The 23,766-nt window shown below is 36.0% G+C and overlaps 1 protein-coding gene across 1 annotated transcript in view; it reads right to left on the bottom strand.

The window, feature by feature from the left end:
- Positions 1-23,766, bottom strand: part of LOC125235427 (inositol-trisphosphate 3-kinase A) — a 215,009-nt gene that overhangs the window by 157,205 nt on the left and 34,038 nt on the right. The window contains exons 2-3 of the mRNA XM_048141984.1: positions 9,678-9,729; positions 3,868-4,559 (exon numbers count right to left, since the gene is read on the bottom strand). Of these exons, the coding sequence (XP_047997941.1) occupies positions 3,868-4,551 (684 nt within the window). The 5' untranslated portion in view covers positions 4,552-4,559; positions 9,678-9,729. The remainder of the gene's footprint in view (positions 1-3,867; positions 4,560-9,677; positions 9,730-23,766) is intronic.

Raw genomic sequence — 23,766 nt, 5'->3', positions numbered from 1 at the left:
GTAAATTTTGGACCACAGTTGGAAGATTTGGACTATACTTAGCGGGTTTTACCACGTTTTACGTTTCCGTAGAAAGTTTGAGGTGTGGGACTTTTCAGGGAATGAAAAGCTTTTCATAGAGTAGGTATGTAAGATAGACTGCTTCGAAATACAACAAAACATAAAAAACAGCGTATCGCATTGATAAAAGCGCTTACCAACAATGGCTGTAAAAATGATAAGGATAATACGACTCAACAATGGAAAATTACTCCACATCGCTTCCTGTGTCTCCTGGCTGATAAAGCCCACATAACGACAATGATAACTAATTAAATATTTAAAAATATTTATATATTTAAATATTGTTATCCTTTATTAACCTACGCTTGCGGTACAATGATAATACTGGCACGGCGAAAATACTGTAAAAAGCTAGAAGCAAAAGCTTAAATTTTGATACAATTTTATTGTAACTATATGTAAGTATTATATGTTAAGTTACAGCGGGCAAATCTCGACTGGGGGGCAAATGTAACTGGTCCATTTTTTCCATGTTTTACAGTCGAGTTCATATATTAATAGTACATTGTGCAACAAGGGGAGGAAGTTGAATATTACTAACGAGAGTAAGTTAGCGAGACTCGAGTTAGTAATATTCATACTTCCCGAGTTACACACAATGTTTTTCATCACATTTGAATTATAAAAAATATGCAAAAAGGTAAAAAAGAGTTCAATACAGTACTAGAAATTTAACTCCCTAGGGAGAACGATTTTTCTATTACTCACGCTCAGCCTGCGTGCAATAGCACATTTAGTGTGCGAGTGTGATGAAAAATAAATTAGATATTAATGCAAATATGATTTTTGCCACTTTCAGTCTGTGGAAATAGCGCCATCTAGAATTGTGGACCATTTCAGGTGCCGTAGCCGAATGGCATTTCTCCGACGCGAAACGAAAACGAAACGCCGCGAAAGGTAATCTGTCTCTGTCGCGCCAATACGCAAGAGCGATAGAGATAGATATCTACGAGCGTTTCGTTTCGTGAGCGTTTCGTGAGCGTTTGTGCCATTCGGCTACGCACCCAGGGGTACATCCTTGGTATAATCATAAGGCAGGTAATTGTCTTCTAAATAAAGCCATCGGATATTAGCGTCTAAACAATAAAAGTACTAGGGCAAAAAATAAAAAATAAAGTATTGCATTATGCAGCTATTCTCATTGTACTACCTATTTACTGTGGCAATCAACGATAGTAATAGAATGACAGAAAAAAAAAGAGAAGTCGACGTCTATTTTTTGCTTCAGATGAATACAGACTAGATCATGAATATTGTGTACATTATAGGACCGAGACTAGCTGGACTAGTCATTGACGTCACTAAGGTGATCAACTGATTTTATTGTGATCGAACGCAAATTATGAATCGATATGCAATATTGTACATGTAAGCGAGCACACAAATTATATGTGTTATTTTCCTTTTGTTCATTTTTAGAGCAAAGCAGACAAATTTACACTCTTTTTAACGCGCTTACGCATACATAGGAATAGAAAGGAAATGTGTTCGGCTTCAAAGAGATTATTAAATTTGTTCATCATTATTTTTAAAATCGGGACTTAATCGCGTATAACTACATATTAAACTGACCTCCAACGTTTCAAGGACGGCGTTGTCCAATCAAATGATCAAGTGCGGGTAGTTCGAAAAACTCGCGCGGCTGTCAGAAGGTGTTGATGTCATTTCAAGCCAGTCTTCTCCGAGACCACGGGGACAACGCCGTCCTTGAAACGTTGGAGGTCAGTTTAATATGTAGTTATACGCGATTAAGTCCCGATTTTAAAAATAATGATGTGTAATAATCGTGAAAGATTAAATTTGTTGGCCGTCACTCAGTCAGATGACTAGAAATCCGATTAATTAGAAAAATAAGGACAATAAAATTAACTCAGGGCTTTTCCGATGAGAATGGTGAAATAGACTAAGGATAAATGGCTGAACTTCCTCGATAGTGTCGGCAATAAACTTTATTGGAGATTCCTGCTAGATGACGAGTAGGTACATAATTTAATTTACTAAGCATGAACTAAGGTCCCCCCACATCTAGCGTCTCACGGGCGTAGCGTCGGACCAACTGTATGGAATTCCCCCTTTCAATTTGGGGATTTCAGTTAAATACTTATACTAGTGTTATTAACTAGATTTATCGAAAAAAAATGTCCATTAAGAACAACTCAGTTAAAAGATATTGCAAAAAATCTTTAAAATCGAGGTTCCGCTCTCGACTGTTTCCTCCTTCAAAACTTATTTTAAAGGAACGAAATTTGAGAATCTGAATAACAATGAAATAATCAGTGTCAGACCGTTTAGATTTTTTGGCTAATTGTTACCGATCTTGAGTATTACACCTTTTTTTGAGCCATATTGAAAAAGGCCGTCTTTAGAAATTTTTGATTGGCTCTAGCGTCTTTTAAAATAAAAATAGCAAAAAAATCAAAACGGTCCGACACAGATAAAAATAACAATAATCTGATTAATCTGTGTTGAAAAAATCATTCTTCTATCTTTAAAAACCAGGGTGGAAATAGTCGAGAGCGTTTGTATGGAGAATTGACCTGTATCGTATCGTCTTAAGTGCAACTTTTTTTTACATCTGCATTTCTGATGAAAGTGATGAAAATATCCTTATTTCATAAGCAGTAAGTATTGTAAGGACTCTTCTCTTGATGTAATGCTACAATTCCCCCTAGCTGCAATAGCCCCTGGTCACCGTAATAGTTACAAGTTATTTTTACTATGCATAGCATTTACATGCACCCAAACAAAAAAATATATTATTGCTATAATGTTGCTAATCTAATTATGCAAACGAAGACCATCAAAATTGACTTTATAACATTCGACTTTAGTAGTTTTCGAACAATACCAAAATTGTTTCATTAATGGTGACAGAACGATTAGTTAATCGTTTGACTTGTGTTTATAAACATTTAATTAACTATTCAGTTATGTTAAACGATCTGATTGATTTCTTTATTACTTGTCGTTACTAAGAATAATTAGTTTTTACATTATATGTACAACTTTATTAAGACTTTTGCCATATTTTTATTAAATATTAAACAAAAATTAATACCCACCTAATATTTAGTACGAGTAGAAGTTTTCCGAAGAATTCCAAACATTGTTTATGAGAATATAATTAAACGATTTAGCAGGTAAATTTGAAAACAAGTAATGGTTTTCCTGTGTAGTTAAGATTTCGCGTTTTATGTCACGAAATTAAGTGAAACAAAACTATGCTTACCTATACTACTCATATTTTCGTGAAAGTGAAAGCCCACTTTGTTTACATATTATTATGTTCATAATTATAGAGTTGATAGAAGAAAAAAGCATACTTTTGACTATGTAACTTTTAACTGGAGTGAGCCCAGTATTCAATAAATAAATGAAATAAACGCGCGGGAACAAGATTTTTTTTAATAGGTGGAAATTTAAGGCTGCCTTTTCACTGAGTGTTATGAATAGTTCTAGCGAGCGAGCATTCGTTCGTTCTTGCACCGATAAATGTATGGAAGTAAAGTGTTGTCAAGTCATCTGCCCACGAACGAACGAATGCAAACTACACAGTGAAAACGCAGCTTCAGTACCTACCACTTCTGGCTCTTCTACGTACTTCACGTAATGTACTTATACTTCACGTAAAGTATTCATTAATGAGGAAAGGTGAAACATTACAAGGCCGATAAACTCGTCACCACAATTAGGCATACCTACCTTAATAACCGGTCATATTAGTATGAAAATGGCAAATTGTCGCATTTAAGGATATTTAAAACAATAAGAATCATAATACAAACAAAACTAACAAAAACTTACCTTTTTGATCAACGTCGGGGCTTCGAACTCGTCGTCATCGCGACTGGACAGGGTTGAGCAGGAGGAGCAGGCGGAGTCGGCGGACAGCGAGCGCGCGCGCAGCCAGTCCACCTCCTCCTCGGTCGCCCCCACGGCCACGCCATCCGAGTAGTCACTCACGACCACGCTCGGCGTCCTCACACACCTGCCCCGGCTCTCGCACCCTTCGCTGCCCCTCCTCCCCAGTTCCACAACATGAGCTTCGATCAGCGTCCTCTCCCGCCGCGGGGACATGGTCTCCGGGGGAGGGGTGACGTCGCGAGGGTGCGAGTGGCGCCGCGGCCGCGGCTCCAGCTCCACCGCGGAGTCGTCGCTGAGGTCGCGACTCCGGCGGCGGACCGCGGCCCGGTCGTCGTCGTCCGACGATGTGATGTCTTCGGGCGGGGACTGCGCTCGCGGCGGGCGCAGGTACTGCATCGGGGCGGGCTCGAACCGGCGCAGCAGCTCGGAGACGCGGGGCTGCGCGTGCCGGGGTACACGCGCGGTCTGCGGCGCGCGCGCGGCGGCACTGGCGCGCTGCGCGGGCGGCTCGCGGCGCGGCGGCGCGCCTGCGCCCAGCTTCAAGTAGAACAGGCTGTGGTTCAATGCTTTTTCCCGCAAAACGCGGCGGAAATCCTCCGGCGGGTGTTGCTCTAGGCGCGGCATTTTGGCAACTGAAAAGAAAGGAGTTCATTTCAGTAACATGCCTGAAAAATACCTGCTTACGGGGGTTTGAACAATTGGTAAAAATGTTCACTGAAATCGAAATCAAATCCATAACTAATTAAGTACCTATGCATTATATTCCGAACACGCTCGCTTGTCACAATCAAAGTACTAACAATCAATGACGGATTCCATAAAATTGTTATTTTTTTTACTAGACTAGACTATTAACAAATTATATCGCCCTTATTCTCCTGACATAAAGGTACATATCAGCTATTCACACATTCGCAGTAGCATGCGCAGTGCAACGCCTGCAGCAATATCCGACGTGACGTCGATCATTTAAATACAAACTATGCATATGCAGTATGCACCGGATCGTATAACTTAACCGTTGCATAACTGCGGTAACAGTCGTCCTTGGTCTCCTACGTCATCAGATGTTTATTGCAAGCATAACAGACTGGCTGCTGTAGGTACGCGACTTACCCCCTTATAAAAAAATATTGAACTGATTAAAACCTGACCAAAAATATGTTAGTATTGTCAAGAGGGCGCTGTTATTCTGATGTATGCGGTGACAGTTCAGTATAGTATGAAGAAAATAGTTCTAATGAAATTCCGCAAGATGGCGCGTAGTCATATATTTCTGGTCAGGCTTTAGTTAAAAGTGTTTTACAACATGACAGATAATTATAATTCTATGTATAAATAAATCCTGCTATTCTAAACTTTCAGATAAAAATATTACATACTAGGTATCTACATTTTTTTTTTGTAATATTTTGATGTTAAATTAATTAGAAATAATGCCTGCACAAAGAATTAACAGACCAACAGACTTACTTTCGCATTTATTACTTAACCGCCATCTTAACATGAATTTATGTAACATAAATTAGGTGGAAGCAAAACAGATAATTTCATTCGTTTACATTCCAGAGCTTCTCGAAACTGGCAACAGAAATGTCTCAAAATAACTAAGCAAGTTTTTCTTATGTTGTTTCTTTGTATCATGTTGACAAATATAACTTGAAATGTTATTTAGGAAAAACGATCAAAGTCGGGAAGTTTTTTTTTCTTTTAAAATTCGACACGTCATAATTTAGGCTCATTGACCCCTGGGGCCACCTGTGGCCCATTTCTCAAAACTGAAAGTTACAAGTTACAAGCGGAAGTCTCTCTCCAACTTGTCATATTAGACATTGACTACCACTTGTAAATTGTAACTTGTAGCTTCGAGAAATGGGCCCAGGGGCCCGTGTCTCAAACCACTGGATCGAGCTCCATAGTCCCAAAATTCTATCAACTGAACGTCTGTTCTACAGCAGAAAAGTACGTGAAGCGATTGAAATTAGGAAGCATCGAAATTTCAACCAAAATGAGGGACAGGGAATTTCTTCTTCGTGGAATCCAGTGATTAGCAAATGTAAGCGTGAAAAAACTAGGGACACACCGGCTGATGTCGTGAGTGTTGTGTGTAGGCAAAATAACAACCCTAGCGCAAAAGTGAATAATCAAGAACAAGTGCGGGTAGTTCGAGAAACTCGCGCGGCTAGAAGATGTTGATGCAATTCCTCGCCAGTCTACCCGTGACCACGAACATAATGTGATGTTCGAAACGTCGGGCCAAATATAAATGTAAGTGTTTACGCGATTAAGTCCCGTTTTGTTCTAAAATTATGAGTGCAAATCGTGTTAGTCTAAATCAATACACGTTTAGTTAATTTCGATTTTGTTTAGTTTTCATACATAATAAATGACTCATTAAAGCTGGGTCCACACTTGTGACATGAACTGCGTGCAACTACGTGGCATTGAACAGGACATGTTACGCTAAATGATGATCTAGGTTGTACTGACACGGTCACAATCCATGAGTACACTTGTAGTAGACGCATGGTCGCGAACTAGACTGCTGCGTGGCGTGGCAGACGCGTTTGTTATTCTTCCTTCCAATAATTGCGAGGGACGTAGTGGATGAACCGCTAGGACACGTCTTGACGTGATCCACTTCTATTCTATTCCATGTCTGTATCTGTGTCATCTGGCGTACTTCGACACGTGTCAAAAATGCAAGTGTGGACGTCTCCTGGTCACACGGACAATAGCGAACATCCTTTGAAAAAAACCGACTTTCGATGGATCGGCTCGAAATACACAGATCAGCGTCCACATTGGGCCTGGTTAGTAGATCGTAAGTATCGTAACTCCATACTTTGTCCTGGCAGTTATCCTATGCCCAGCAGTTTCTTCCAGTGTTCGGAATGGATTATGCGGTACTGCAGCTTGTAACAAATTGTTCGCGTAACAAAAGACGTCCACATTAACGGACGTGTTCGTGATACGGTCACGGGATAATGTTCGGTTAATTGTCACAAGTGTGGACCCAGCTTAAGTGTGAGAGATGTCTCATGTAAGTCATGTATTTGACGGCACATGTCAAGATAAATAATATTAGAAAGTGAAAGGTCGCGTTACACTTGTTGAAGCACTAAAATTATTTTTTGAATAACAGCAGTAAACGTTAAGACTTGTTTGCTTGACTTGAGCCATTCAAATGCAAAATTTATGAAAAAAGAAAAACTTGCATCTTGTTCTTCAACCTAGCGTTTTCCCGGTCTAGCGTCAGTATCCGCTTTCCTACATATATTAAAGAAATAATAGGCTAGTTTCCTACTAGTCAAATCAGCTTCTTTTTATGAACTGTCAAAACGATTTGCTAATATGGAATTACTATGAAATACTGAGGAGTGACGTCACGATCAACTCATTTACTTTATATCTTTCTCTTCGACTTATTAAATAGAAATTATGTTTAAAAATAACTACTGTCCATATTTTTCTTCTAATTATGTGATGCTTTATTTCGTGCACTGAATAAAATATTTTATTTTAAGTATAGGAAACTAGCCTATTATCACGGTCTCAGTACTCAAGGCTCGAACTAGCCTACAATCGGGACAGATGCCGAGAAAACTCCTAGACTACCCGTATCACAGAGGCACATATCTATTTTTTTCCTCATTTTATACAATAGGTACCTTGTGGCAAGGACTTTGTGGCGCCCTTAGTCCGTTTTCACATTCTCCGATCCGATATCGGATGTCGGAAGGATCTCCTTGGAAGCAATCTAAGATGGCGCCTGTAATTTATGGGATATCGGTCCTACATCCGATATCGAATCGGATAATGTGAAAACGCACAGGCTAGTAAAGTATAAAATATACCAATGTCGAGTTCATAAATAAGTGTAGGTACATTTCTTCACCTTAACTCGTTGTAATAAGGTGGAAAAATGTACACATATTTATGATTCGACTGTACGTCAAGCGTACAGCCTATTCATTGTTTGACATGAAACGATTCGTTCTACGGTCCTTATTAGTCTCGTACGTCATCAATGCCTTTTTTTACATTAAAATAATTATCGAAACATTAACGAGAAAAACACAACCATTAATTTAAATATTTCAAATCATTAGCGCTGTTATAATTTTGATTGTGTATAATAATTAGTGCATGCAAAAACATTTAATTATAATTATTCCGTCAGTAATAGGATTTCCGTACTTTTGTATTGTATTTTAGTATCGGATCATTAAATAAGAGTACCTAAGTATGTATATTATTAATGAAGGATCTTTGAGAAAAATCGTGTTTTCATTATAAATTTGGTAATAAAAGCGGAAACGTGGCGGCCCATATCTATAGGGTCCCTTATGCTCCAGAGCAATCAGAACGTTTTTATCTAAAATTCTCTAAATATCTCTGAATAAAAAAAATGACAACAATGATTAAAATAGGGATTTATATTTCTTCTTAATTGGATATTATATCGGTATTAGAATAAGTAAAACACGTTTGAATAATTTGCATTTTTTTCTAAACAGGATGTACAATAAGGATGTGCTGATTTTTGAAAGTGATATGGCTTTTGCGTCACAACAATTAAGGCGACTAGCTATTCCAAAGACCCTGAAATACCCTGATATTAAAAATGTTGAGGAAAACCGAAGCAAATTGATTATAATTTGCTTAAAACGCGCCTGAAAAGAATAGAGGAAAAGTGGGAAACGGTCTACCGTTTTTCCGTAAAAACATAGTTCTGAATATCCGCTCTTTAAGACATTTGTAAGTACGAAAATATACGAAATGATATTTTGAGATGCTGAGAAACATCGTTTGAATATTTACTGACATAATGGTATTTTAAACAACCACTGTATTGTTTTTTTTTTTTTACAATATTTAGTTCGTTCTAAACGTACGCATGCCTGATATGTCCTGACGCTTCGAGTGCAGTAAGAACAAGTTCATCAGATTTTCTGTTAAGTTTTCGAAAAAAAAAAGAATATCATCAAAAATGTAAAAACAAATGTCATCAAAAAATGATAGCACTCACGCCGTCGCCTTGTCTGGCCTAGTCGCCTTAAGTGACTTTATTAAAACCTAAGTTCGGTGGTATGCGGATGTTTGTACCTTCGCCCGCGATATCATTTGTAAGCGGAACTGAAAGATTCACATTTTGCATAATATTGCACAATTCTATCATACAAAACATTTGAAATTGGCTCTCTAGCAAAGATGGATCCTTATGCTTCGTTGCAATAAGGATGAATTTCTTCATCATCATCATCATAATAAATATCAGCCTTTTTTCGCCCACTGCAGAGCAATTTGCATGGGCCCCTTTTCTCCTACGCCAGTTGTCCAGAGGCCCACTTCTCAAAACTGAAAGTTACAAGTTACAAGCGGAAGTCTCTTTTCAACTTGTCATATTAGACAGTGACCACCACTTGCAAATTGTAACTTGTGGCTTCGAGAAATGGGCCGCAGGTCGTGAACTAATCTAATAAAGTTGTGACCCACAATGTTCCGAATGCCGTAATTTTTGATTGCACTGAAAAGTATAAGTAAGGTGCATTAGGGTAATTCCGATTGACAGAAATGCTCTGGTAATTCCGAAAGGGGGAATCATGATATGATGGAAATAATGGTGATTTTTATGCGACTTTCGTAATTAGAAGACTATCGAAATTACCCTAAGGCAAGGTGGCCCTAAGGCAATTCTACTGTGGTGGAAAGATAAACATCTGACACGTGCTTGAGATAATTCTTACCTTTCAGTGACTTTTTTGAAAATTCACGGGAATTTTAACATCTCCATGCGATCTGAAACAAAGAGAAATGACAATAAATAAAATTATGCAATAATAGTTCATAAATAAGATTTTTAAAATTAAACTAGCGTTAGAATCACCGACAGATGATATTTTACGTAGTAAAATAGCACAAATTTAAAACGATCGTTCACTTATTTAAAGGCTATCATAATTCATAGTACGAATTGACTATTTTTAGCACTCTGAAAATTTTAAGAGCTAATTTATTTATTTATTTATTTAAACTTTATTGCACAGTAAAAAAATGTACAAAAGGCGAACTTAATGCCAGAAGGCATTCTCTACCAGCTAACCTTTGGGCCAAACAGAGATCTATAACAGCTTAATAGGTGCAGGAAATGTCGCTAATGCGGCTAAGAGTTCTTTTTAGGGTTCCGTACCAAAAAGGTACAACAGGAACCCTTATGGTGCGACTCTGTCCGTCTGTCTGTCCGTCTGTCACATTCCTAAATATCTCGAGAACTACTAATGCTATCAACTTGAAATTTGGAATAGTTGTGAACATTGTAAACCTCTACAAATAGAAAGTATAATGTTTTTAAATATATTAATTTTAATTGTAGAAAATGACCAAAATGAAAGGGGGGCAAACTGTAAATTTCAAGTTACTAGGTCAAGTGGGGTATCGTTGGAAAGAGCTCAAATTGAACGTAAATAAACTATTTTTTATAATTTTTTTGTTGTGGAAAAAAAAAGGATTTTGAAGGAAAATGTAAAAAAAAATACCGTTCCCCCCCCTTATCTCCGAAGTTTACCAACGAAAAATTAAGAAAATTTTTAATCATAAATTCTATACAAATATTTAATAACATTCATAATTTTGTGTTTAAGAAAATCATTCATCATACAATTATTTAAAAAGTTTTGGAGAAGTTCTAATATGAAAAGTTTGCGCCATTCATAGAAGCGCGCTTGGAGCTTTTACAATGACATATACAATTTGCATTAAAAAGTCGTTTCTGGTTTGATCACGGTCAACCTAACACGCTCCTCCTCGCTACGCTCGTCGTCGCACCTAACTGGACTGTCACATGTGATTTTTGTTCTGTTAACAAAAATATAACGATAAATTATATTACTCGCAATCGTTATGACCAATAAGTATATAAGCATTAACATTAGTATAAAATGTAGGTATTTATGATAAATGACATTATGAACATAAGTCATTCGAAGTTACGATAGTTATTAACATAAAATTGTTATAAGTAACATTATAATGTAAAATTGTATGAGAAACATTTTCGGACTACCAATAATCTATATACCAATTTTATATGAACTTTGGCGCACCCGGTTTTATGCTATATATTACAGGAAAAATATAATCGTGTTTGTATTTTGAATACTTTTTTTTTAATTCACAAAAAACTTTTCAGATTTTTACTTTCAATTTACCCACCCTTGCGGATGTATATCGTACTTAAAATTAATACGAGATGTTACGTAAACCATCTTCTGTCCAATAAAGTAAAAACTGTTTAAATCGGTTAACATTATAAAGAATTATCCCTGAAAAACCAGGTCGCGCAAATTAGTTAGCAAATTGACCGGGAGATGGCGCTATACACTATAATACTCATTAGTGCCTATACTTTTGTCTTCTAGTCAAGTCATTAGAGTTATATGAAAATATGAGATTATTTTTACTAGGTAGTTTGAAAAAAAAGTTTGTACGGAACCCTCGGTGGGCGAGTCCGACTCGCACTTGGCCGGTTTTTTTATAAGTATTTTGTATGATCGACACCTATATTGTATGAAAAGATAGCTTAGATGGGCTATAAGAATAAATAGTACATGCTGGGCTATAAAAAGTTAGTTTAAAGAGTTGACGATTTTACGAGTTTTTTTAACCCAAATATTTTTTTTGTACCTAAGTTACGCATAATTTTACAAAATTTATTCATGAGGCATGATGAGTATAGCGGAAAATGCCTAAATGTTTTCAGAAAACAATCCTAATGATGGCCGGTAGTACCGCCGTTCATAATAATGGGTTTAATGATACAGATCACCTTGGTAGTTAAAGCCTATACGTATTTCTTTAACGTCATGCCATAAAGAACTTCAACAAATGATTTATTTTCAGTAATCCGATAAACAGCAGTTTATGAGTGACATATAACTTAGTGGCGTCATCTTTAGAACTCCATTACTTACAAATAAAAGTACATAAATCATTTCATGTGGGTATTTATTTACGATTTCATAATTACACTTAAATAAATAATAACATAGGGATCTAATATACGTAGTCGATGCCTGGTTTGTGTATGATTTTTTTTTACAAATGAGTATTTTCGGGAAAAATGATTCAAAAACTTTTTTTTCTAAAATAGGTAAATTTAATGTTTTTTGCTACTCAGAATCACGAGCCCTTTCAATCCTACTAGGTAAAAACCGGCCAAGAGCGTGTCGGGCCACGCTCAGTGTAGGGTTCCGTAGTTTTCCATATTTTTCTCAAAAACTACTGAACCTATCAAGTTCAAAACAATTTTCCTAGAAAGTTTTTATAAAGTTCTACTTTTGTGATTTTTTTCATATTTTTTAAACATATGGTTCAAAAGTTAGAGGGGGGGGGACGCACTTTTTTTCCTTTAGGAGCGATTATTTCCGAAAATATAAATATTATCAAAAAACTATCTTAGCAAACCCTTATTCATTTTTAAATACCTATCCAACAATATATCACACGTTAGGGTTGGAATGAAAAAAAAATTCATCTCCCACTTTACATGTAAGGGGGGTACCCTAATAAAACATTTTTTTCCATTTTTTATTTTTGCACTTTGTCGGCGTGATTCATCTACATATTGGTACCAAATTTCAGCTTTCTAGTGCTAACGGTTACTGAGATTATCCGCGGACGGACGGACGGACGGACGGACAGACAGACATGGCGAAACTATAAGGGTTCCTAGTTGACTACGGAACCCTAAAAAAGCGTCTCAACTTTAATTTTTCCAGTTTGTTACCATTTTTTAAATACTTGGTACAGCGGTTACAAAGTGGAAAGTATGCAAAATAGTAGAAAATTTTGGGACCATTTTTTGTGTCTCGTTTTTAGTCCTAGATCGAAAGGCTCGTGATTCTGAGTAGGAAAAACATAAAATTTACTTACCTTACCTTTTTTTTTTTTTGTGATTGTTCTCGCGAAATTGCCCAAACATCAAAATATTGGAAACGAGTGGCAATATATTAAACACGACCGAAATGAGTGTTTTATCGACACCTTTACGTAATACGTACGTTGCAAAGAGAGAATACTATTCTCTCTTACGCCGCGTCTTGCGTGGGCGACGGTCGCGCTGGCGCGACCGTCGCCGTCGCGTCTCATACTTCCATATCGATAAGGTTTGATTTCGTATGCGTCGCATCGCCGTCGCGCGACCATCGCGCGACCGTCGCCCACGCAAGCCACGGCGTTAGCAAGAGTATCGTACGTATATCGTACGGTTCGTACGACGTTTTACAGTACAAATGACTCTTTGAAGTTTCGATCTGACTAGTAATGTACTTTGCGAAGTATTGCGGACAAAAACAACATAGGTTCTAGGTACTGTCAAATTATATAGCACTAGCTTATGCCCGCGGCTTCGCTCGCGTTAAATTCGAAAATTCCTCCTCCATACAAACTTCCACCCCTATTTTAGGGAAGTGGGGGGTTAGAAAGAAACAAAAAGTAGCCACTCGCTCCATCCTTTCCACTATCTCCTCTTAAAAATTACGTCAATTCGTCGCTCCGTTTTGCCGTGAAAGACGGACAAACAAACAGACACAGACACTTTCCCATTTTTATTAATATAAGTGTGGATTATTTGCTTTACGGATAGCGTAAACACCTCGCTTAACACATAGGCACTTAATACATTACCTATAATTACCCCAGAAGTGACTACACTGTATCCGTTACTATCGAATACTTTTCATTGCTTTTGTGTCCCACAATTGTATACAGTCACGTTAATCGCCAAACGAGCTACAATTACAGCCGCCATTTGAAATAAAAACGCCATTAAAGTAGACTAATATACCTGTAATTGTGGTTTTTCTGCACGGTTCCCGTTTTAAACGATTGCTAGGAGATACGGAGAAGTGTAGCAGGGCTGTGTGCGTAGCCGAATGCACAAACGCTCACGATAACATCTCTTTCGTAGCTATCTATCTCTATCGCTCTTGCGTATTGGCGTGACAGAGCCAGACTACATTTCTGCGGCATTTCGCATCGCAGAAATGCTATTCGGCTACGGGGTCCGCTGGACGGCAAAGCCGGAAACATTACTATCTCGGTAACTAACAACCAATTCAGGGATAAGTGAAAAGGGGGTGAATTGAAACGGGACGTCAATTGCCTGTGACGAGCACTCAGCGCAGCGACTACGGGATCGTCTCTCCGATATGTTTAATATCACGTTTCCACTCCCGTATTGTTATTTGTCATTTACAGGATCTTTAAAACCCTACATAAAATATGTCAAGAGTGTCAAGATAAGTTAGATAAGTCTGTAGTACGAGAGTCTATTCCCCAAAAACGCATTTGTAGCAGTGTGTTTTACACTGAGAGCTTCCCCTAGTTTGATTAGCACAGGAGTAAAAACGAAAAGACATCATACATTATATTTCAAGCTCTTTTTTATGCCATCTCTAGCGTCATGGAATACTAACTATAAAAAATTAGAATTCTCATAAATAACGTTGACTTGATTAATAGTTAAAAAGGTGATTAATTCATCAAGCGTAGCTTATGCGAAACTAATAAATATGTTGTAACACGGATCTGCAAGTCTTTTTAATATTTCTTAACGGTTCTCAACATTTTGACACGTCTACAATAAATGATAAATATTTTTGGTTCAGTAGCTGTAATGAACTTTTTTTATATGTAATAGGTATACTCGTAGTTTACAATTTGTCTTTGCAACCTGCCATTAGATAATTCTATGTTTGAGTTACTTACAGATTTTCTCTAAAGACATTTTATGATACATACTACGAGCATACATTAATTAGTAGTTAGTACCATCTGACTCGTGTCAGCATTCGTGTAGTTAAATAAATATCATTTTAATATAGAATGACAGGGAGACATACAAAGTATACAAAACCAAGTGCATCGATAAGGATGGCAAATATGACTTCGTTTGTTCTAGCTGGATACTAATAGAAATATAAACCTATCAAATATTTTCTAATTACGTCAAACATGCAACTAAGTAATAAGAACATTTGTGTGTGTGTAAGGACTATTGAAAGTTATTGGAATCTAAAATGAATGGAGTATTGGATGAAAGTGATCTAATCGATTGACTCAATTCTAGGCTGTGGAATAACAAACTGGACGCGGGACTTATACATGGTGACCCAAAATTACGTTGACAAAGAATAGGGAAATGTTGAAATAAACCAAAATATTGAAGTTACCGAAAATATTTTTAGGGCCTAAATATGTATGTTTCTACATTCATCATGGATATTTCAACAGCATTCATGTCCGAGGTTTGCAATGTAGACCAATAAAATTATGTAAAGACATTTTTTCCACATTCATAAACTCGATACGTTTCAGCCTACTTACGTAAATTCACCTAACTTAAAACTATAAATTATAGTTTGTAATCAATCTTAAAACCCTAGTCCGTTTATTGGTAACAAAAATTAGGATATTTTACAAGCTATACGTGCAATAAGTTGGACAAAAGTCATTCTAGAGGTGCAGCGGCATATAAGTAGTTAATTTTTTGTTCTAATATTTACGTTTGTATACTTTAAAGTCAAAGGATAATATTTTGAAGAAGATTCTATTTATTTGGTCATAAATTATTAAGGCTTCACATTTTAATTCGTAGGACAGTCATTCGTGTCGTGTAAGGACAGAAAAATAATTATACAATACAACGTTTATCAACGTAGTTTTGGGCCACCCTGTAATATTTATGTTATCTTCAGAGTACCACCGAAAACTTTGAGAACCATTAAATGCGCGATATTCGCATGTCCCTCACGTACCTCATAACCGATACACGTGTGTACGTGCTTTACATTTTTACTAATCACGCTTTACTACTTTTTAGTACATCGATGTAACATCTTTATTACATCGTTAGACATAAGATGATGAGTTCATTCTGATACTAATTGGTAATTCTAATCTTATCTTACTACTTATGAATAGAAGGGAGCTTTGTACGAGGTGTAACAAAAGTAGAAGAAAATTTGTATTGATGCGAAAACTTTTTAATTTTTGTCTCTGATTTGGACTTTTTGCGTCTAAAAATTGTTTTGTTGAAATCACCGTAATTTTTACACCTTGTATATACATAAACAAAATTTCTAACACTAAAGACTGGCACAAAGTCGAAATTTTTCGAGATTAATTCATCTATAAGCCATAATGTAAGTGAAAAGGACGATACACAAAGACGTTTAATAGTACATTACGATACAAGTACGAAAAAAGGAAGTTAGAAACAAGCGGCGATAAATTAAAACACGACCGAAGGGAGTTAGTGCGAAAAAATAGTAAATACTTAAGATAGATCTGAACAAAGTCCATTAAAAAAATGTGGCCATGTTTGCATCAATACGACAAAAACTGACAGTGACGAAAAATGCGCACTCATTTATTTTATACTACGTACAGTCGCCATCAGAAACATCAGAGCGGGCAAACACGCCTCGGATGTCGATCGGTCGTTTCGTAAATCTGTTGCGACGGATCGTACAGATATATCGTACCGTGAATGGGGGACTTTATACCAAAACGTTAAAGTACATGTTCCGTTATCTGTGACTAGGTACTTTGCCCGCTGAGATGTATCAAATTGCGACTGTACAGTGAGCTGAGAAATTGTACTCGTATGGACAAATTATGAATGTTGCTTCCGTCCTTAAGGAAATCGCAGTCCGTTGCCTCGCTCAAGGGGCAGTTAAAAAAGCTGTGGCTATCGGAACATGGATGACTTGTTTGTAACTAGTTATAGATACTATATATAAATATATATTTATTTACTATATATATTGTTATATATTCTTTATATTTGATGTACCTTTTATTCCAATTTTATTTTATTATTTTTGTTTTCGTCTCTTTTATATTTTTATGGGCTTTCCTATAAACTGTTGTACTAAGTGCTATATTTCATCACATTTCACCTACTCAAAGGTTAGCTGGAAGAAATCCCTTAAAGGGATAAGTTCGCCTTTGTACTGTCTATCCTGTGTCATATTTGTGTTTTGTGTTTTGTACAATAAAGAGTTTATACATACATACATACATACATGAATGAATTCATTCATAAATTCGCCATGCGCTCTTGGAGCTGACTGTACATTTGTTTTTTACTATTTAGTCGCACTGGTAACTAGTTTAAAATGTCGCAAGAGGAACGCACCGGCGCTGACGTCACGCGCAGCCTTGCGCGCGAGTGCCCTTCTCGGCTAAACCGCTTAATTTAGACAATTCCAGGACAAACGGGCGCGATTACTGAGTGTTATTTATAACGTCACTTCCGGTACGAATTGACGGAGTGCGAAGTAGACTATATGTGTTGAAGGTTTTTTGATGAAATGAATGAAATGAAATGAAGTATGAAATGAAATGGAATATTTATTTTCCATGTAGGCATATTACAATGTGCTTATGAACGTCAAATAAAACTACGCCGGCTCTAACCCTACGCCTCAGCCTCGAGAAGATTTCAGTCTCCCCTCAGTTGGAGGGGGGTATCCACTATGGGACCGGCAAGAAACTCGGCGGGCCACTTCTTTTCAAAAAATTACATCTGTATGTTTGATGAATTAATATGTAACTAGAGAAATCCCATTTTTTCTATATACCACGTCGTCGGTGGCAAACAGGCATACGTCTGATGGAAAGCGGTCACCGTAACTATGAACGCCTGCTACTCAAGGGGTGTCACATGCGCTTTAATAAGAAACGGATATATTTAATATCTAACCAATTGCGTGTTAATAATCTAGACTTGACTTAGTTTATCGAAATATAATTGCAGTCTAGTATCTAGGAAATCGGGCGTTCAGGAACTTTTCTATTTCAGTCACGGCCTTCGATTTGTGCGCGATATCGCCGATCATGATAAAATGTTTATTGGTTAAGGAAAATTAAAACTTAACAAACACTAACAACCTTATTGTAATGTAAACTAAATCCCTAACATGTCATGGATGAACATGTCATGGATAAAGTCAATCATGCTATAAAGTTTGACAATCCTCTGGTTAAAAAATAATTTATATACAGTAGTAGTAGTGTGACTACTTTAAGACAGCACAAGTTGAAATATTTTCAATAGATTATAATTTAACTTGTGTTCATTAGAAAAGCCTCTGGTTCTTGCTAAGGAGAAGCGATATATACCCAGAATGTTGCGAGAGGCCATTGAGATCAATAAATATCCAAACTTTAATAGAGAGGATGGCTTTACTTTACCACCGGCTTGGGATCCAGTAGTACATCTAATAATGGAACAAGCACGACGAAGGCTGTGAGGCATTTGTGTTGTATGGTGTTGGACATTTGCAGTTTGTTATTTGTCAATTTTATGTAGATTAATTGTTTAATTATTTTTTTAACATAGTAATAGTAAATTTTTTGAATATTGTATAACTAGCTTTATTAATAGTGTGTGAACCTGCCTTAGAAATCTATATTATTTGTGGTCATGTTTCGTTAATATTTCTTGTATGTGGGTAGCTTTTGCACATTTTAATTTTTCCTTAGTCACCCGTTGACCACGAACGCTGTAAAGAGTTCGAAACGTCGGGATGTATTTTAAATTCATTATACGCGATTTAATCCGTTTCCATAGTTTTATTTCATAAATCCCTAGTTTAAAGTTTAAAGTTTCGTGCATGGTATAAAATATTTTATTAAGGACTTTAAGTAACTTGGCTGTCCTTAATAAATAACATAAATAAATAAATATTATAGGACATTCTTACACAGATTGACTAACTCCCACGGTAAGCTCAAGAAGGCTTGTGCTATGTTGTGAGTACTCAAACAAAAATAAAATATTTTATACCATGCACGGAATAAAGCATCAGATAATTATAAGAAAAACATGGACTTAGTTATAAACCCGAGTGTCTTTAAAGTAATTGAGTTGACTGTTACGTCACTAAACACGATTTCATATAAATTCCATACTATCAAATCATTCAAACTCGTTTTGACAGTTCTTAAAAAGAAGCTGATTTGACTAGAAGGCCTATTATTTGCAGTAACAAAAAAATAGTTAAATTACAAAGATTTGAAATAAACGTGGTTTCTAAAATGGGAAAATCTATCTGCTATAAAAAATATAATCCGAAAGATAATCATATTAATCATTTTAATCAACCTTTATCTTTCGGCTTTTTTTTATATATTCAACCTTTTAACGAACGGATTTACCCGAGTTACAAGTTAAGCAACACACATAAGTACATATAATTTTCTTGTTAACTATGTCAAGAAAACTGCGATATGCAAAACATAAGAAAAGGTGAGAAGTGTCAATAGCAGGAACTTAAGATTGCCAGTCTTTATATTCTAGCTGTGTTCGTTGTAAGTAGTAAGTACCCACATAATAATGACGACATGATTAATATCATAACAGTGCATCGAGGCCATCCAAAATGGCGTCTGTCATCATTGGCCCTTTAATTGTTCAATGTGTTTATCTATTCCATTAGTGTACTTTTTCACGGACACGGACAACACATTGAACTGTGGATCATCGATTTATTTGTGGCTGTCCGTTGCAGAAGGATCCTTAATATGGTGCTCCCACACTGGCTATTATAAATCCATACTTCCATACTAATATTATAAATAGGAACGTGTGTGTCCGTGTTGGTCCGTTTTCACGGCAAAATGGAGCGACTGATTGTCGTTATTCTTTAAGAGGATACGGTAGCGAAAATGCTAGAATGTAAAGGAGCCCCCCTTTCAACTTGGGAATTTTAGTTAAATATACAAGTGTTATTAACTGGATTTATCGAAAAAAAATTGTCCATTAAGAACAACTCGATTTAAAATCGAGGTTCCGCTCTCGACTCTTTCCTCCTTCAAAACTTAATCAATCGGAACGAAATTTGAGAATCTGTATAACAAATGAAATAATCTGTGTCGGACCGTTTAGCTTTTTTAGGGTTCCGTAGTCAACTAGGAACCCTTATAGTTTCGCCATGTCTGTCTGTCCGTCTGTCCGTCCGTCCGTCCGTCCGTCCGTCCGTCCGTCCGTCCGCGAATAATCTCAGTAACCGTTAGCACTAGAAAGCTGAAATTTGGTACCAATATGTATTTCAATCACGCCGACAAAGTGCAAAAATAAAAAATGGAAAAAAATGTTTTATTAGGGTACCCCTCCCCTACATGTAAAAAGGGGGACTAAAATTTTTTTTCATTCCAACCCCAACGTGTGATATATTGTTGGATAGGTATTTAAAAATGAATAAGGGTTTACTAAGATGGTTTTTTGATAATATTAGTATTTTCGGAAATAATCGCTCCTAAAGGAAAAAAAGTGCGTCCCCCCCCCTCTAACTTTTGAACCGTATGTTTAAAAAATATGAAAAAAATCACAAAAGTAGAACTTTATAAAGACTTTCTAGGAAAATTGTTTTGAACTTGATAGGTTCAGTAGTTTTTGAGAAAAATACGGAAAACTACGGAACCCTACACTGAGCGTGGCCCGACACGCTCTTGGCCGGTTTTTGGTTAATTGTTACCAATCTTGAGTATCACACCTTTTTTTGCGCCACAATGAAAAAGGCCGTTTTTGGAATTTGTAAGTTTTGAATTCATTCGATGACGTCACTACATCGCTGACAGCGTTTTCGGTGGCCAAAAATAAAATAAAAATTACACAAATTTTTAATCGAAAATACATAGTCCTCGTAGACTTTTCATACGCAAAATCTATAAATATTGGTTTTTTATGTCAAATACTACAGAAGACAATCATTTATTGTGCCAAATTCGATATGAGTCTAGTAGCCTTTTGTAATATAAATTAGTTTTTCTTGCAGGTGGTCTAGAGTGCATACTTGAAACCATGATCTTTTACTCGTAATATTGGTGAGCAATAAAGAATATTTCTATTGTAGGATTTGTAAATGTTGTATTGAAATCGCGCTTGATGTATGGATTCGCGCGCCCTACTAAACCACTAGATGAAGCAATAGGACCCTTTAGGAAAAATAACGTAAAAAAAGATATAAACAATAAATCCGAAAATATTAACTCATCGCACTCTTTGTTTTTCTTTTTTTTTTTCAAAACTTTCAACTACTGATTTAGATAACTGAAACATCAGGCACGCAGAATACCGTTTACAGTAGCGGCAAAAATCTATCTTATAATCATAGCATGTAAAATTGTGTACGTTATACTAAACAAACACTAATTGACATAAATTAAACACAAGCTTTTTGCCCTGAAACCGTCAGGTTATCAATCCTTATCAGCGCTACTAGGTCACACGGTGGTTTTAATTTTCAGAGAAAAACGTCACACTATACTGCCTATGGGAATTTGATGGATGTTACATATACACCGTGTTTTTATTGAATTCCGTTAACTTTAAGGGAAGGTTCTTTAGATTAAATACAATTAATTTCTCTAAGAAACTAGCGCTTTAACTCTTACGGTTACCGTTTTGTTAAAAAAATAAAAAATAATTACTGAACACGTATGTGACAGCCTTTAGCCATTCCTAATGTTATTTGTTTTGACATGTTCCGTCAATCACTTGACACTAACTTGAATGTTATCCTTAAGGGTCTCTCACACTAATTCATTTATTATGTATGAAAAGTATGAATTTTTTTTTGCGAATTTAACTAAAACTGATATACAGGGTGGTTCCTGATTGCGAACCTAACAACGTGGCGAATTTAACGGAAAACAAAAAAAAACTTAGTGTATAAAGAAAAACTATTATTAAAAAAAAATTCAATAATAATGTAATGCGGTTCTGTGCCACGTAAGCGCCAATCGCCAATATTCTGAAATGATTTTTTCGCTTTTGGCCCTAATTTCTTCAACAAAGGGTATTGTAACAATAGTATTGTTAGTGCAGTAAGCACGCTAAAATCGGCTTTGTAAGAAATCGGGACCAACCCGTTTAAAAATCATATAATACGTATCATCCATATATGTATCATCCATGTATGTTGTTGTTTATACTTGCTATGTTGTTTCGTGTATTGAGGTGTGCAATAAAGAGTATTTGTATTGTATTGTATCTAATATCTGTACAAACTACCAAAGTTAAGTTTCACATGCCTCATCATATCATATCAATTATTAGTCACAATACCTACATATTTTACGAGTATACGGTGAATTCGGCTATACGTAAATACGTGAAGGATAAAAATAGAAGACGCACCTAATTTTCATATGATCTATAATTTAAATCACATTGATATAAACATCGGAATAAAATCTATACACCGTGTTTTTTTTTTTTTTTCTGTTAAATTCGACTAGTTAAATTCACAAAAAATTTTTTTTCATCATTTTCATATATAATAAATGAATTTATTAGTGTGAGAGACCCTTAAGAATAACATTCAAGTTAGTGTCAAGTGATTGACGGCACATGTCAAAACAAATATCATTAGGAATTGGTAAAGGCTGTCACACACGTGTTCAGTAATTATCCTTATTTTTTTAATAACTCGATAACCGTAATAGTCAAAACGCTAGTTTCTTAGAGAAATTAATTGTATTTGATCTAAAGAACCTTCCCTTAAAGTTAACGGAATTAAATAAAAACAGGGTGTATAATCTGAAGGTCACACTAAAACAAAAGCCAACTGCATAAAAACATTTGTTACACAACGTTACACTCCGTAAATAAGTACTTGCAAATGAAATGCGGACTTACAATTTGATATAATTCTAGAATATTAAATCACAATACTGAAATACCGGAATACAATATAAATAATCTGAAGGTCACCCTTAAGAAAACTACATAAAACATTACACAGTGAGGGCAGCCAGAAAATGAAAACAAATGAAATGCGCACTTACATTTCATATGATTCTAAAATATACACAATAATATAAATTCGGGAATATAATTTAAATATACTCTGTCAAACAAGCCTGTCAGTAAATAAGAACAAAGAAAACTTTAGGTATCCTTTTCTCTTGCACTCTAAAGAAAAGGATGCATATAGTTTTCTTTGTTCTTATTTACTGACTTGTTTGACAGAGTATAATATGAAGGTCTCATGTTACATAAGAGCAAAACTTCATAAAAAAACTCTTCTCTTTCCGACCAGAGTCCACAGATTTATTATATAACTTTTACTAGCTTTTACCCGCGGCTTCGCTCGCGTTAAACTCGAAAATTGCGGAATGCTCCATAATAATTTTCACCCCTGATTTTACAGAAGTGGCCTGTTAGAAAGAGACAAAAAGTAGCCTATGTCACTCTCCATCCCTTCAACAATCTCCACGTAAAAAATCACGTCAATTCATCGCTCCGCAGACACACGGAATGTATAACTTAAAATGTGGTGTTCCAAACTTAAAAAGTCCTTATCCAATACGCATACCCTTTTGATATGGAAAAGCACAAAGTTCAATAAGGTTTAGGGCAACGACTACAGTCGTATTAATTCTGCCAGTAGGTACTCGTATTCTAAGATTTTTTGAAGTGACATTTGGGTGAATCAACTTTTTAGTATATTTAAAAAATATGAAAAAAATCTTGCTTTATGTTATTGCCGTGGTTTTTGAGAAAAATACGGTCCCCGAATCACGCTGGTTTTTTTCTTGCCTGTTATTGCCGTGGTACAACGCTGGTTTTACAATACTCTTTATTGCACACCTCACATAGTTTACAAGTAATACAAAATTATGCTACTGAAATTATGCAAGTATGCATATAGTCCATGTTTGTAGGTGGCAAATTAAGGAAAGGGCTTGATAACACCAGAAATATGCATATTTCGCCCATTTACGTTGAGGCCATCAAAATCTTTTCTAGTTACGTTGTGATAA

This window comes from Leguminivora glycinivorella, chromosome 17 (genome assembly GCF_023078275.1).
Source record: "Leguminivora glycinivorella isolate SPB_JAAS2020 chromosome 17, LegGlyc_1.1, whole genome shotgun sequence".
NCBI lineage: Eukaryota > Metazoa > Arthropoda > Insecta > Lepidoptera > Tortricidae > Leguminivora > Leguminivora glycinivorella.
This window is presented reverse-complemented; position numbering and strand designations above follow the sequence as displayed.